This window comes from Rhinopithecus roxellana, chromosome 14 (assembly GCF_007565055.1).
Source record: "Rhinopithecus roxellana isolate Shanxi Qingling chromosome 14, ASM756505v1, whole genome shotgun sequence".
NCBI lineage: Eukaryota > Metazoa > Chordata > Mammalia > Primates > Cercopithecidae > Rhinopithecus > Rhinopithecus roxellana.
Genome location: NC_044562.1, coordinates 70,226,511 through 70,243,929, shown reverse-complemented (window position 1 = coordinate 70,243,929; position 17,419 = coordinate 70,226,511). Strand labels below are relative to the sequence as shown.

General features: G+C 37.4%; 1 protein-coding gene across 2 annotated transcripts in view; it reads right to left on the bottom strand.

The window, feature by feature from the left end:
• PDE11A (phosphodiesterase 11A) overlaps window positions 1-17,419 on the bottom strand; it is a 482,346-nt gene that overhangs the window by 200,446 nt on the left and 264,481 nt on the right. For both annotated transcript variants that reach the window (XM_010382456.1, XM_010382461.1), the window contains one exon: window positions 3,504-3,579. In XM_010382456.1, coding sequence (XP_010380758.1) covers window positions 3,504-3,579 — 76 coding nt within the window. The remainder of the gene's footprint in view (window positions 1-3,503; window positions 3,580-17,419) is intronic.

The window sequence follows — 17,419 nt, the reverse complement described above, 5'->3', positions numbered from 1 at the left end:
TTCAGTTATATATATATATTTCAACTGAATATATATATATATATATAAAATTATCTGAAGCACAATACTTAAAAGAGGCAGTATGACATTGTGATTAAGAGCATAAGATTTGGACTTAGACGGTCTGAGTTCAAATTTCAACTCCACCATCAGGTGTGTGACCTTGGGCACATTACCTAAATTTTTTTTTTTTTTTTTTGAGATGGAGTCTCGCTCTGTTGCCCAGGCTGGAGTGCAGTGGCCAGATCTCAGCTCACTGCAAGCTCCGCCTCCTGGGTTTACGCCATTCTCCTGCCTCAGCCTCCCGAGTAGCTGGGACTACAGGCGCCCGCCATCTCGCCCGGCTAGTTTTTTTGTATTTTTTAGTAGAGACGGGGTTTCACCGTGTAGACCAGGATGGTCTCGATCTCCTGACCTCGTGATCCGCCCATCTCGGCCTCCCAAAGTGCTGGGATTACAGGCTTGAGCCACCGCGCCCGTCCTACCTAAATTTTTTAGCAGTCAATTTCCTCATCTGTAAAATGGGGATTAAAATGTTAACTAAGAGGGTTATGAAGATTATATGAGATGTTAGAATGTTCATTTAGCGCATTGCTTCACTCAGAATAAACATTCAAGAAATGTTAGGAATTACTACAAGCAATAAAAGTTGATACAATACAGTTAACCTTCAAAGCAAAGTCAGTTCTGTTTCCTGCTACCAGGGGGTACATATAGTTCTAAAAAACTTAATTTATGAGTGATTACTTTTTCCAAAGTTCACTTCTGGTATTATATCAGATGTTTCAGGGCACGACTTTCAAAATACACAAGTTTAACAAGAAAAATCAACTATCTTGAAAACCATTAGCCTGTGTCCCCATTTAGTACACACACACAAAAAACTAGCTGTAATTCTAAAGTATGCTTGTATTTTTAAAAACACCCAACTTTCCACCAGAGAGGTAAGTCATCGTATGCAAGAAGACATATATATAAATAATGAAACACAAAACTATTAGCATGTAACCAGGCAAACTACAGTCCTAATCTTGAAGTAATAATGGATGTTTACTTTTAGGAGTGAAATGTAGGACTATGAGATTACAGGTAACACATGGTGTTTCCTATGGACTTTTCCTTTAAACATAAATTTATTTAAAACTCTGTGCATGATGTAGTTTAAGTCTTTGTACTAGATTAAGATTTGGCTTAGATCCCAAATCTTAGAATATTCTTTATATTCAGTAACATACCAATATTCTTATGCAGATTAAGCTAATGAAAAAAAATTATCTCAGAATTCAGATCTTAAAAACACTAACAGAATACTAAATCCTTTAATAAGCAGCAGTGTCTTAGACTTTAACAGGCAATTTTAGGGGGAAGCAGAGAGAGGCAAATAGATGCATCAGTTACCAAATGAATTAGTGTTCTTATGTCTCTTAGGGAAAAAAGTTACATTTTTATTGTGTTTCAGTAATTTCAACTAATTCCTCCATCCTTCATGACTTCTCTATTTCAACCATGAATTCTCCTTGCCTGGGCTTCTTTCTTGAATTTGATGCTTTCCTAACTGAGTTTTTTGAGGAGAAGGAAAGGGGAATGGAGGAAGAGAAAAATTGGAAGCTGTTTTTGCCCATGATTCCCTTATTGTGAGGAAAATGTGGCCTATTTCAGAACTGCCCAGGCAGAAAACGCATGCTCAGTATTATGTCCAATAGAGAATGTTCTTTCTTCCTTTTCCTTTACACCATGTATAAAAGCACAGATGCAAACACATTAACATAGTAAGAAAGTCTGTACTAGGAGTTAGGAAACCTGAGTTTTATTCCTGACCTTGCTACTAACTTTGTGGCTTTCTTGAGGTCATTTGTCTCTCTCTCTCTCTCTGGCTTTTTTTCCCTCTCTCTCTGCCTCTATTTCCACAGGGTGAGATAAAAGAGTTCTATTGGTTGATAACGCAGATTCTCTCCAACTTTAAAATTTATTGGTTCTTTCAACTTAATAAATATTTGTTCAAGTTGTGGAGAGTGTTGATTCATTAGCAGTCCGCGCTTATGAAATTATACAAGAGTGTGAGACATAGTTTGATGAATCCTGGCCATAAAAAGAGGGAACACATAAAAAGGATATGGGAGTATTTTATTTTTATTTATTTATTTTTTGATTTTCCTGTCATTAATCTACATTGTTTGTATAGCAAAAATTTACTCTCATTTTCACTACTGTGTTGGTATTCTATTGAATGACTATATACCTCAATCCATCCATTCTACTATTATGGACATATGGGTTATTTGCAGTTTTTTGTTATTACAAACAAAAGTACTGATGGGAACTTTCATTAGACTTTGTATTAGTTTGGTGCAAAAGTAATTGTAGTTTTTGCCATTACTTTTTTTTTTTTTTTTTGCTCTAGGTGATCTTTATTTTTTTATTTTTATTTTTTTTATTATACGTAAGTTCTAGGGTACATGTGCACAATGTGCAGCTTTGTTACTTATGTATACACGTGCCATGTTGGTGTGCTGCACCCATTAACTCGTCATTTACATTAGGTATATCTCCTAATGCTATCCCTCCCCCTTCCCCTGTCCCCACAATAGGCTCTGGTGTATGATGTTCCCCTTCCTGTGTCCAAGTGATCTCATTGCTCAGTTCCCACCTATGAGTGAGAGCATGTGGTGTTTGGTTTTCTGTTCTTGCGATAGTTTGCTGAGAATGATGGTTTCCAGCTGTATCCATGTCCCTACAAAGGACATGAACTCATCATTTTTTATGGCTGCATAGTATTCCATGGTGTATATATGCCACACTTTCTTAATCCAGTCTGTCACTGATGGACATTTTGGTTGATTCCAAGTCTTTGCTACTGTGAACAGTGCTGCAACAAACACAGGTGTGCATGTGTCTTTATAGCAGCATGATTTATAATCCTTTGGGTATATACCCAGTAATGGGATGGCTGGGTCAAATGGTATTTCTAGTTCTAGATCCTTAAGGAATCGCCACACTGTCTTCCACAATGGTTGAACTAGTTTACAGTCCCACCAACAGTGTAAAAGTGTTCCTATTTCTCCACATCCTCTTCAGCACCTGTTGTTTCCTGATTTTTTAATGATTGCCATTCTAACTGGTGTGAGATGGTATCTCATTGTGGTTTTGATTTGCATTTCTCTGATGGTGAGTGATGATGAGCATTTTTTCATGTGTCTGTTGGCTGTATGAATGTCTGCTTTAAAGAAGCGTCTGTTCATATCCTTTGCCCACTTTTTGATGGGTTTGTTTGTTTTTTTCTTGTAAATTTGTTTGAGTTCTTCGTAGGTTCTGGATATTAGCCCTTTGTCAGATAAGTAGATTGCGAAAATTTTCTCCCATGCTGTAGGTTGCCTGTTCATTCTGATGGTAGTTTCTTTTGCTGTGCAGAAGCTCTTTAGTTTAATTAGATCAATATGGGAATATTTTAAAGCAAATTTCTGTTTCTTTATTCAAGCAGTTTAACTATTTAGGTCATCTCTTACCAATTATTTGGTGGTTGCTATTCCAAATAGGGACACAGAGAACAGATCTTATGTGAAAACCAGATATCTGGTCCGCCTAGGAAACAAGAAAGAAGTCAATTAAAATTGAATATTAACTATTCATTTTTTATTTACATTTTTTTCCATTCTTCATAACAGATATTCAAAAATAACTTTTTAAAAGTTATTTTATACACTGTAACCTAATTTTGTAATGCATAAACTCCTTCACCTGCCTCCTTCATCACAATGAACATCCTAAAGAAATCAAACCCAAGCCAAATATTAATCAACCAAAAAAATCCCAAACCAACATGACCTCCTCCAATCCCTGCAGCCATAGAGAGCTGAACATAAAACTATCTTGATCATGACCACACCACCAGATAAGAATTCCAGCAATTGTTTCTCCTCTGGGTATTCAAAGCATTTTAATTAAACCAGTGATCAATTTTTATCTTTGACTGGGTACACTTGTTAGTAAAAAATATTTGTGCCTATAATGCTGTCATATTTACATTTACTTTTAATACTCTATATTTTTACTATTACTAAATAATTATGTATGTTGTCAAATCTATATACAAAAAAGGTAAGATAAATGTAGAGGTTTAAGGATTTTCCTTCTGTACCCCAAAAGATGTCAGGAGGTGACATTTAAAATACAGAGGTACAATTATCAACATCAAACATTGAGTAACAAACTCCATTTAATATTAAAAACAATGGTCCATATTTGAATGGCTAGAGCGAAACCACTACGAGTGAAAGGGTCTTAGTGAATTAACATGACCTTGATTTTCAGTGAGGAAGGTCAATCTAGTGTTCTGATACAATAGGAGAAAACAATAAGATATGAAGGTTTTGGATCATGGATATTGAGATAAAAATATATTTTAAAATATTCTTTGTTGAAGGCAAGAGCCACATATTTTAAACACTTGAAACTACAAGTAAATTTACACAGCTAAATTTTATATTTGGATTTTTTTCTTTTTGACATTTCTCTTTGAGAAGTTAATTTTCCAGATATCTTCTATTCATTGCACCAATATGTTAGTTTCTCTTTTTTAATGTCTTTTGAAGATTAACATGCATGTAGAAAGGCTCCAAAGTTGTAAGTATGCAGCTTAATGGATTTTTACAAAATGAACAGATCTATGCAATTACCACCAAGATCAACACATAGAATATTATCACCACCCCAGAAGCCACCTCCATGCCCCTAAATTCTTGTACATACTTAGTGCACATATGCATTTCTCATAGGCATATACTTACAATAAAATTGCTGAGTTATTTACAAGTTCAGCTTCAAAATATATATTTTTAAAGTTTTGCGAAGTACTTGTACCAATTTACTTTCTAACCAGAAGTGTATGAGAGTTCCAGTTGATTTATATCATCACCAACATTTGATGTCGTCAGGTTTTAAAAAAAAATTTTGACAATTCTGATAGATATGTGGTTGCATCTCCTTGTGAAAGTAATTTGATTATCTCTGATGACTAGGGTGACCATAAATCCTGGTTTAAGTCTGTTTCCCTGACATAACTATTTAATAATATGCCTTTCATTCTCAAAAGTGTCCAAATTTGGACAATAAATTTATAATTTTCCTACTTATGATTAATGAAGTTGAGCAACTTTTCATATACCTATCATCTATTTCTACTCTCTTCCATGAAGTGCTTGTTCAGAACTTTGGACTTTTTTCCTGTTGGGTTGTCTGATTTTTAAAAATTGGCTTGTAAAAGTTTCTTCTATATTCTGCATAAGAGCCCTCTGCAAGATATATGTATTACAAATATTTTTCTTATTCTATGGCTTGTTTTTCCACTCTTTTAATGGTGTCTTTTTATTCAGAGGTCCCTAATATGATATAGTCAAATATTTCAATTGTTAAATTTATGGTTAGTACTTTTTTGGTTTTATTCAAGAAATCTTTCCGTACTCCAACCTCATGAAGATATTCTTCTATGCTTTTCCTAGAATCTTTCTTGTTTTAACTTTCACATTTAAATTTATAATCCAACTGAAAATGATTTTCATGTATAATATGAGCTAGGAGTCAAAATTTCTTTTTTTTTTTTGAAATGGATATTCAATTGCTCCAGCACTGTTTTGAGGGAAAAAGCAATACCTCTTCCCATCACTCTACTGTGCCATCGCTTTCATTAATCAACTATCCATATATATTTGGATCTGTTTCTGAACTCTCTGTTCTATTATTGATCTAGATATCTGCCCTTATGCCAATACCATACTGTCTTAAATAACACAGTTGTGTAATAAGGCTCAGTATCTGGTAGTGCAAATTCTCCAACTTTGTCCTTCTTCAAGATTGTCTTGACTATTTTTGATCTCTGGCATTTACATACAAATTTTAGAATCAATTTGCAGTTTATACACATACGTATACATTCCTGGGATTTTTATTGGTATTTTTTGAATCTAACAATTTGGGGGAGAATTGACACCTATACAAAACTGAGTCTTTCAATCCATAAATATCTCTTAATTTTTTTAAGGCTCTTAAAATTTCTCTTAGCAAAGTTGGGTAGTTTCCCATGTAGTGTTCTTACACATAATTTGTTATATTTGTATCTTGGCGTTTAAAAACTTCATGTTATTGTAAATGACATCAGTATTTTATTTTCTAATGCTTATAATTGGTACATAAAAATATAATTGACTTTTTAATATTAAATTTGTTTCCATCAATCTTGCTACATTCAATTATTAACTTTAATATCTTACCTGTAAAGTGTTTTGGATTTTCTTGCCACATGATCACGTCATCTTATCCCTTAATTCTTATACCTTTTAGTCATGTAATTTTAGATTATGTGATTTTTCCTTTTTTAGTTTGTTAACAGAGTGAATTATATCGATTGATATTTGAGAATTCCAGATGCAGAAACAAAAACTTAAGCATAAATCATTCGTCCAGTGTACTCTTCCAAAAAATCTTTATTTACCACCTCCTATGCACCAGACACATTGCTTAGTGTTGAGGATAGAAAAATGAATTCAAATAGTCATTACCCTTGAGTTACTTACAGTCTAGGAAAGATAGAAATATTGAGATAAAATAAGTGTCCAAGTAGAAGACGTTCAAACATAATTGGAAGACAACGAACTCTGTTTAGAGAAATCAGGAGCAGCTTGAGACCTTTACAGTGAGTCTTCAAAGACAACAATGATGATGATAAGCTCACATTTGTTGGATGTTCACTCTGTGTCTGGAACTCCGCTCAGCACTTTCTTATGCATTATTTTATACCTTTTACAACCACCCCATGAAGTAGGTACTGTTATCATCCTCTCTTATCAGATGAGACTTACAGAGATTAACTGCCTTGAATGAGAGAGACTGGCTCAAAGGAGCACAGCCAAAGGCAAACACATCCATCAAAGTTATCTTCCAAAAAAACAAACTGGTTTTCTTCCTCTCCCTAAGGATAAAATCTGAATTAAGGCAATACCAGTAAGCATGAAGAGAAGAAAGCCAATTTTAGAGAGGTATAATCTATAGACTTAGGCTACCCATAGCAGCACTAGGATGGCTGAGTCTGCTTTGTTTTGCTGAGGGAGGGTCACATATTGTACAGACCACTGGGTCTGAGGCAGCACCAAGTAGTAAACACAATTGTCTCTGCCAACTCTGGGACAACAGTAGCCCCTGTCTAACCTCTCCTGTGAAATCTGGGCAGCTGAGGGACAGGTCACAATGGGCAAGAAGAAAAGGAACATGCAGTAAGAAAGACAATTTAGAAGCTGATGGTGAGAAAAACAAACCTTAGGCTGTTCGCCAGTTAAATAAAAGAGAATTTTGTTTACCCATCACTTTTAAAGCACTATAGTTGCCCCAAAGAGTTTTTTTTATTCTGGGAAAGTGGGAGTATGCACTCTCCCATCCCCATGGAGGATAGATAACATTGAGGTTTCTGGCTTGAGTAAACATGGAAGAGTTCCTTGAAGTGGGGAACACAGGAAATTTGAGGGAAATGATACGAACTCGAAATGGACACACATTACAAGTGGGAGGGGCTGGAGATACTAATCTTGGAGTCATCAGTCCTCTGTGTTAATTGCATAGGTAAGATTTAAGTTAATTGCATGGTTATTGCAAGAGAGAACTTGTCCAACAAAAAGACTAAAAATTGAACATTGGGGAACACAATATTTAGTGCTAGAAGAAAAAGGTGATAACAGTGACAGGAATGGACAAGAACTCCAAAGCTCATGCTCTTAACCTGAAGGCTTTACTGCATCTATAATGTGTGAACAGATTTCTATAACCTTTCTGGAAATAGGTTTATTGATGTGTATCCAGAGCCTAAAAAGTATAAATATCTACTCTTTGACCTGTCAATTTCATATCTAGGAATTTATCCTGTGATAATTATCAAAGCTATGCACATATCTTTACATGTAAAAGTATGAACTATGGCATTATTTATCTTAGTGATTTATTAGAATAACACGAATATTCAACTGGAGGGAGTTGGTTAAGTAAATAATAGTACGTTCATACAACAGAATATTATGCATCTAATTAAAATCATGCTATAGAAGAACAGTTACTCATATGGAAAATATTTAATACATTAAATGATAATGGTGTACATGCCTGTGGTTATACAAAAGCATATTACATACATTGAAGGATCCTGGAAAAAGTATGACCATAATAGTTTCCTTTGAATTTCTTGGCTATGAGAATTTAAAAATTATTGTTCCTAGTTTGTAAATTTTAGATAATAAACACAAGTAATTTGTCCATAAGGGAAGAAGTTATTTTCTAAGTAGAACTTAGGGGAAGCAACAGTATCCAGTGCTATAGAAAAGTCTAATAAGATAAGGACTGAATTTAGCAACATGGTGGGATAATTGAAGGCAAAAATGGTCAAGGGAAGAAAGGATGTGATCAGGAATAAAATTCAAGTGGTTAGTCCTGGAAGAGAGGAAGGTCACACTGAGAAAGCAGAGCTGCGTCTATTCAGAGCTGGAGTCTTGTATGGGCTGAGCACAGGAGAAGAGGTGAAGCATCAGATAATGCAGAGGGTGTCTTTAAAGTGTTTCCATCGTGGCTGAGGGAAGGAGGAGAGGCTAAGGAATGGTGATGATCAACATGCTTGATGAGGCCAATTAGGTGGGAGAGGAGAACAAGGAAGGATGGCAGAGTGTGAGGAGAGTGAATTTTTCCATTTTAAAATCATTAATGAAATTCCCTAATGAAATTCAAAAATCATTAATGAAATTCCCTAATTCCCTAAAAATTGCCTAAATTACCTGTGTTTATTGTCTAAAATTTACAAACTAGGAACAATAATTGCCTATTTGAGGTAGCAGCTGTTGTTTCTGGAAAACTGTGCTAATCCAGGTTAGTTCCTGTAACCATATGAAAAGGCAAGGCCCAGGAGTTCATTTTATCCTTTGCAGGGGCTGGAAGAAAAGGAGAAGGGAGATGAAAGAAGCACAGGATGTCTAAATAGATTCCAAACAGGGAGAAAGAGTAATAAGCAAGTATAAAGGAAAGAATCATTCCTGTTCACCAGATAACCCCAACTCTCCATATCAAATCAGTCAATGGAGCTCAAAAATGCCCATCAGCCACACCACCCCAATGAAGTCACCCAAAGTTTCAATGCCTCAATTTTATCATTAATATTTATCTCCTGCACACCAAAATGGTAACATTGGTTATCTTCATATTTCGGCCTCACAGCTGATTCTCATCTTTGTGCTTTTTCTTGTTTTCCAAGTTGTTTTATAAAAATTTGTGTGTGAAAGGGTTTCAAAATTTGTAAGGAGTTTTGCAAATACAAATATTACTAATATTGAAAGGAACACCTGCCAAAAAAATCTGCTCTATTGTTCCACACGGTGCCTGCTTGGTCATTCTTGGTTTAATATTCACACCATTAGAGTCTCAAAAGTTAGACCGTGTGAGACAAAGCAGCCTTTCTAGAAGGCAACAGTTAAATATATTTCTGGGAGTGCTTAGTTCTTTCCAATCAAAGATATGTCTACTTAAAAATGTTACCTAGTTTCTGTCCTCATGGGGCCTTTCCAATTAATGGATCTAATTAAAGATGGTTTAGCTCTTGGAGCCATCAACATATACTTGTTATATTTTCCAGTCTCTCAAAGGTGGTCAAAGGAAATGTTAAATAAATTGGTGATAATATAATACTATTTATTAATGTTCAGTGTATTTCCTTTCTCTAGAAAGATATGTACAACTTTAACAACAATCTAAAGCAATACTTTCTCCCCAAAGGTAATCTATTGGTGAGAAATTCTAGTAACCAGACAAGCTGAGGGAGCCAATGTTCCAAGTCAGTCCCTTGATTTCCATGAAATAAGAGAGAGAGAATTGAGTTTGGCCTGTCTTACCTACACATAGGATCAATCCTAATGGCTTGTAGAATAGTGTCTGTACATGATTCTTTAAATTCCTGACAAAATAAATGATCATGCTTGGAGCTGAGGCATTTTTTCTCTACTGCCAATGCAGCAAAGTCTGTTGGATTCTTAGAACTGTGGGACTTGTATTTGTTTTCACTACCCACTGCTTCCCCATTCTATATTTTATTTAAGTCTTAGTAATCCCCCTAACTTCTAACCTCTAACCTTCCTTACCCTCCTGCTCATCTGCAATTCTTATGTCCACTATCCAATCTACCCTTCTTCTCAGGAAAGGTTCTCAAACTGGTTCACACTAAGTAACAGAAACTGAGAGAAGATTGACAAGAGCAAATGAATTTCAGCTGATCCACAGAGCTTTGTCTCTTAGTGTTTTCAATTTTGCACATTTCCCTTTGTAACAGAAGCATAACTGATAGACCAGAAGGTGTTACAGAGAATAGAGAATGACCTCTCCTGCCAGGCTAGCTCTCAGCAGCCACTGTGGGGGTGCGGGAGTGCTACACCACAAAGATCTGGCAGGCAAAATGGGCTTTAATGCTCTCAGTCATAGAATCTCAGAGCCTGGAGCCCCATTATCTTTAAGTGCTCCATGACAAGGATAAGTACTATTGAGTTGTCTATAACAGGCTTTAAAAAATCAGAGGAAATCTTTACATGGAAGAGCTGCATGGGACTGAAGAGCTACAGAGTTTAGATCACACCACCTTAGTGTCAATTGTGTAACTCTGGGTATTGGCCTTCCATGGCAGAGGAGATCTAGGTGCTGATGGGTTTCCTACCTCTCCTGAATTTGTAACAAATAAATGGACCACCAAATCCATTCATGCATAAGGCCTGCCCTACTTTTTAGTTGATTTCTGACATTCCCTTTGCTGAATGAACCTTTTCTATTTAAATGTTGAGTCCAAGTGTTCATTCTTATTGTAGGCAAAAAGCAAATACTGCATGTGATGGCTCTGAAAATTCTCTCCATAACTATACAAATGGAAGGAAATACTGAATTAAATAATAGAATATAATACTTTAGATTGACTAAATAATGACTTGTTTTGCATTAGTGTATTTGTTTTCATGTGTTCTTGGAATCTAATAAGAAGAAAAGGGCAGAAAGTGTCACAGATGATAAACTAAAGTGCAACTAACTAAAGAAAATTGAATTCAGAGGCACAATGCCAGTTGAAAGCAAGGACAGAATGATTGTAATGGTGAAGATATTTGTAAATAGAGTATGCATTCCAAGAAGTCGCCTAATACAAGAGCAGGTCATCTGCAAATGCAGTTTATGTACATGCTATTGGGACAATCTCAGACAATGCTCCTAGTTGGAATAAATCCCAGGAAAGAAAGGCAAAGGTGAATAGAAAATAATCTATCTGAATTCCCCAAAGATACAGCAAGGCAAGTTGACTTGTTTAGATATTGTATTATTTCAATCATGATTTTCGATAATTGTTTATAACCTTAAGAAGACTCACAATAACCTGGTAAGACATAATTTCATATAAGATATAGAGAGTCTAAGATTTTAGAATATCTTAACATTTTTCATGATTATAAAAATAATATGAACACAGGAAAAATTTAAAGCACAAGTAAAATCAAAAGCTCTAACCCTGCCATCTGTAGAGATAGCAATTATTAACAGGTTGGTACAAGTCCTTCCTCACCTTTTCCTGTAAATATGTATTAAGTTCATATGTCAATATATAATATATTTAATGACATAAAACATACACATAAATTATACATAGATAATATATTCAACAATATTGAACAATATTCAACAAGAATGTCTATTATGTACTAAACATTGTTCTAGGTGTTGGGAATACATCAGTGGAAAAAAAACCAACAAAATCTTCACCTTCATAGAGCTTACATTTTAGTGATAGAAGACAGATGGTAAACAATACAAAGATAAATGAATAAATTACATGTTAGAAGATGGTAAGATTATGGGGAAAAACCAGAGCATGACAAGAGGAGTAAGGAGTACCAAGGGTATCAGGCCTCACTGTCAGGTAACATTTGAACAACGGTCTTAAAGGGGAGAGGATATGAGCCATGCAGATATTGGGGGAAGAGTATTTCAGCTGAGGGAGTAGCCAGTGCAAAGCCCCTGAGGTGGGTGTGTAAGTGGCACGTTGTAGGAACAAGGAGACTAGTGTGGCTTGCATAGTATGAGTAAGGGGTGGGGGTGGATGATAGGGTGCCAGATGGTGTATGGCACTGTAGGTCTCTGAAAGAATTGCAAATTTGGCTTTTACTCCAGTGAAACAAGGAGACACTGAAGAGTGTGTGGGCAGAGTTGTAATATAACTTAAAATGTAATAACCTCTGACTATTGTGTTGAGAAAAGAGTATAGCGGGGAGAAGTGAAAGGAGAGGGACAGTTTAACAGGATTTGTACATGAAATAGTACAGCGATGATGGCAGCTTGGATGTCGGTGGTAGCAGCTGAGTGGTAAGAAGTGGTCAGATGCTGGATAAATTATGCAATTGGACTTCCTGATGAATTCATGTTCAACATGAGAGAAAGGGAGAATCATGCCTATACTTTTTTTGACATAAGCATCCTGAAGAATCGTGTTGCCTCAATAGAGATACGGAAACAGAGAGAGGAGCAGGCTTGGGGGGCAGGAGATCGTGGTCTGTGCTTTAGACATGTTAAATTTAAAATATCTATTAAAAATATGCATATACTGGCTGGACGTGGTGGCTCACGCCTGTAATCCCAGCACTTTGGGAAGCCGAGGGGGTGGATCACGAGGTCAGGAGATCGAAACCATCCTGGCTAACACAGTGAAACCTCGTCTCTATGAAAAATACAAAAAAAACTTAGCCGGGCGTGGTGGCGGGCGCCTGTAGTCCCAGCTACTCGGGAGGCTGAGGCAGGAGAATGGCGTGAACCTGGGAGGTGGAGCTTGCAGTGAGCCAAGATCATGCCACTGCACTCCTGCCTGGGTGACAGAGCAAGACTCCATCTCAAAAAAATTTAAAAAAGTATGTATATACTGTTTATGTATATACACTCACATATATTATTCTATACACACTTCTATACATTATTTTAAACATACTTCTCTGTTTACTTTTTTCTTGTAGACATTTTAAAATATCAGGATATATAGATTGCTTCATAGGATAGACATTATGCATGGACTAAATTTTAGTCTTTATGAGGATATGATAGGCAAAATTCTTTTTTTATTTTGAGATGGGGTCTCACTCTATAGCCAAGCTGGAGGGCAGTGGCGCAATCTCGGCTCACTGCAACCTCCACCTCCTGAGTTCAAGCGATTCTCCTGCTTCAGCCTCCTGAGTAGCTGGGACTACAGGTGTGTGCCACCACGCCTGGCTAATTTTTTTTCTTTTTTTGTATTTTTAGTAGAGATGGGGTTTCACCATGTTAGCCAGAATGATCTCGATCTCCTGACCTCGTGCCTCCCAAAGTACTGGGATTACAGGCGTGAGCCACCACGCCCCGCCTATGATAGGCAAAATTCTAAGATGGCCTCTAAGAATCCCACCTGCCACCACCCCCAACTCTGGCTTCCTACATGTCTTGAATAATCCCTTTCCTCGAGTGTGGACAGGACCTGTGAATATGTTAGGACAGTCACTTCCCTGGTGATGTTACGTTACATGGCAAAGACAATGGGATAATCACTCCTGAGGTTATATAAGCCACTCTGGACATTATGTAAGCTTCTGTCACAGCCAACTGGAGTGAGATTTTCCCATTGGCTTTGAATAAGTAAGCTGCCATATGATGAGAGGGCCACATTCTAGGACTCAAGGGCAATCTCGGGGAGCTAAGACAGACCCTGGGCCATGGCTGGCAGAAAAATGAGAACCTCATTCTACAACTGCAAGGAACTCAATTCTCCCAACAACGTGTATCAGTTTTAAAAAGAATGCCACAATCCAAATGAGAATTCCACATGGCAATACCTTAATTTCAGCCTTGTGAGATCCTGAGCAGAGAACGCAGCAATGCCATGCCCAGAAACTGTGAGATAATAATCAGGTGTTGTTCTGGCTGGGCGTGGTGGCTCACGCCTGTAATCCTAGCACTTTGGGAGGCCGAGGTGGGTGGATCACTTGAGGTCAGGAGTTCAAGACCAGCCTGACCAACATGGTGAAACCCTGTCTCTGCTAAAAATACAAAAAATTAGCCGGGCATGGTGGTGAGCACCTGTAATTCCAGTTACTCGGGAGGCTGAGACAAGAGAATTGCTTGAACCACAGAGGCAGAGGTTGCAGTGAGCTGAGCATGTGCCACTGCACTCCAGCCTGGGCAAAAGAGAAAGACTCCATCTCAAATAATAATAATAATAATAATAATAATAATAATAATAATAATAATAATTGGGTGTTGTTTTCAAGTGCTGAGTTTGTGGTGATCTGTTTTGCTGCAGTAGAAAATCAATATACATAATAATCCTGACAATGTCTTCGGAAATAAACATGGATACCCTGTTCCCATGGAGCAGATGACTGATAAAGCTACAAAACCTGAGAACAGATGACCCATAAACATGAGGGTTTCTTGTACCACTATAAATAAACATAGTATTATATTGAGTAGGTCTTTTCTGTCTTACATTCTTTTCATAGAATCTTGTAACAGAATAAACAGTGATTTTCATAAGGTTGCAGAATTTAAAGCTCACAAACTTAGTTCTGGCTCTGTGACATCTTATATAATCTTTTGTCATAATTTTTCCACCCATAAGCCAAGGAGTTTGGCCTTAAAACCATGTATGCTATCAAGCCCAGCAGGTGCCACTTTTGAGAGCCAACTCAAACAGGCATTCAGAAGGCAAGTAATCACTATGGCTCACCTGCTAAGTCTGTTTTGTTCACCACAAGGAGGGACTCCATTAAATATTTAAGACAATCACTAAGAGAACACCCAGCAGGTAAACAACTATGATTACTTGCCCCATAGCCCTCTCAGCAGGCATCTGACAGCACTTGGGATGGGGTTTACATCACATTAAAGACATCCCTTTGTAGCTTCTATCAAAAGGAAGACCAACAGTTTCAAAACTGAGATTTCAAAATAAAGATCATTCTCTTGCTGCATATCTTTGGGCAGAGTTTCTAAGGACTTTCCTGAATTTTATCAAGATAGGAAAAACACAGAAATTAGAAAACTAGTTTCCCTTCATACATTAACTGTATACCTAAAGCAAAAATTGATAGAGTAAATTATGTCTTACTAACAGAAAATAGCCACTGGCATCATGAATTCCCAAACTGGAAAGCTTCCTATGCTAGTCCAAATTAAAGAAGAAACTATCAAATGCACACAAATGGGTGTATTGGGATCAGCACCAGCAGTTATCAATCTGAAGAATTCACAATATGGTCCATGGGGCAAGTCATTCATAAGTTGCTGCTGAAATATTTCATTCACATAATAGGGAACATCTCCCTATCCCACCAACACTGATCAGGAAAACCCATTTGGGCTTAACATGAACAAAAACTAAACCTCTATTGTACTAAGCCACAGAAATTTTGAAGTTTATCTATTACTTTAACTGATATAGGGATTGTAAATGTAGTCATCAGGGCTATGTTTGAAATGTACAAGTGTAACTGGCTTTAGCTACATGTTTTAAGGATTGGTGGGTTGCATAGGCTTGGACAGTACAGGTATTACAGTAGGTAGCTAGTCAGGCAGGAGCAGGGCAGGAGAGCCCCCCCCTCCACAAATGTCAGGCGGCCATCAGGTGATGGTCAGGTGGTTGTTAAACTGTCTCTCTAAAATAATAATTGGCCACAGCCAGTGCCAACAAAAGGCAGTCTCCTGATAGATAGAAAAACCCTGAAACTAGTGACCAGCAGTGTGATGGTTAATACTGAGTGTTAACTTGATTGGATTGAAGGATGCCAAGTATTGATCCTGGGTGTGTCTGTGAGGGTGTTGCCAAAGGAAATTAACATTTGAGTCAGTGGGCTGGGAAAGGCAAACCCACCCTTAATCTGGGTAGGCACCATCTAATCAGCTGCCAGCACAGCTAGAATATAAAGCAGGCAAAAAAACGTAAACAAGTCATACTGGCTTAGCCTTTCAGCCTACATCTTTCTCTTATGCTGGATGCTTCCTGCCCTCGAACATGGGTCTCCAAGTTCTTCAGCTTTGGGACTAGGACTGGCTTCCTTTCTCCTCAACTTACAGCCTATTGTAGGACCTTGTGATCATATGAGTTAATACTTTTTAATACTCAAATACAAATATATATATATATATATATATATATATATATATATATATATATACGTCTCCTATTAGTTCTGTCTTTCTAGGCAACCTTGACTAATACAAGTAGCTTCCTGATAAGATCTTGGGAGTTGGGCAAGCAGACTCAAGCATGTGCATTAAGAGGCAAAATGGTAGCGTTTAACTGGTATATGACCTTTGAGAAACATTCAGCTGGTAAGGGAAGAATGCCTCCAATAAGCATGCATACAACTCCCGTAAACACACTGTGCATGCTCCCCTTCCAAGCACTAGCAGGCCACTATGCATGCAGACAGCACACTCCAAGGGAAGAATCAGGGAGAAGGAATGAAAGATCCTGGAAGTATGTCAATGCATAAAATTCCAAGTCAAAGATCAAACAGCACACTTGATTTCTCAAGTCACCTGCTTGGCCCTCCAAGTGTAGTTTACTTCCTTTCATTCCTGCTCTAAAGCTTTTTATAAAAAAACTTTCAATCCTGCTCTAAAATTTGCCATAGTCTCTCCTTCTGCCTAATGCCCCTCAGTCAAATTCTTTCTTCTGAGGAGGCAAGAATTGAGGTTGCTTCAGACCCACATGGATTTGCCACCACTAACACAGCCAGCCCCCACATTTAATCATCTCCAATGTGCCTAGGAAACCTGGTCCCTGGATGTCTGGCCACTTTTATCATACTGCTGGCTCCTATAAGGGAGGACCTGGTGACTATATCTGCACAGTTTATAGTTTATAAGGTATTTATGTGGAACTTTACATGTTGCAAACTAAGTGGTATGCCCAAGACTCCTCAGCTCATGAGCAGAGCAGATAGGACAAAATGGTAGGTATGCTGGCCATGAGTTCATGTACCTGTGAGAAGGGAGAAAGGAAGAAGAATGTGGTGACTCTATTGCCTAGGCAGACCCTCAGCAGCTGATGCTCTCCCCAAGAGGATGCTAAAGGAAAGAGCATTGAATCAGGAACCAGAAGGCCCACAGTGTGTTCTGTGCTCTGCCTTAAGAAAGCTGCATGGCCTTGGCAGATCACTTCAACTCTCCAAGTCTCCATTTCCTCCCCTGTAAGCTAAAAAATATCCAGTATTTCTATTTACTGAAAGTTGATGTATCCATAGTATGAAATCCCAGAATAGGGCCAATCCATTTTGGGGTATTTGATCCCAATTTCTGATGAATTGGGGTCAGTAAAAAGAATTCAGTTGCCAGAATTAGCCACTGAGCTATT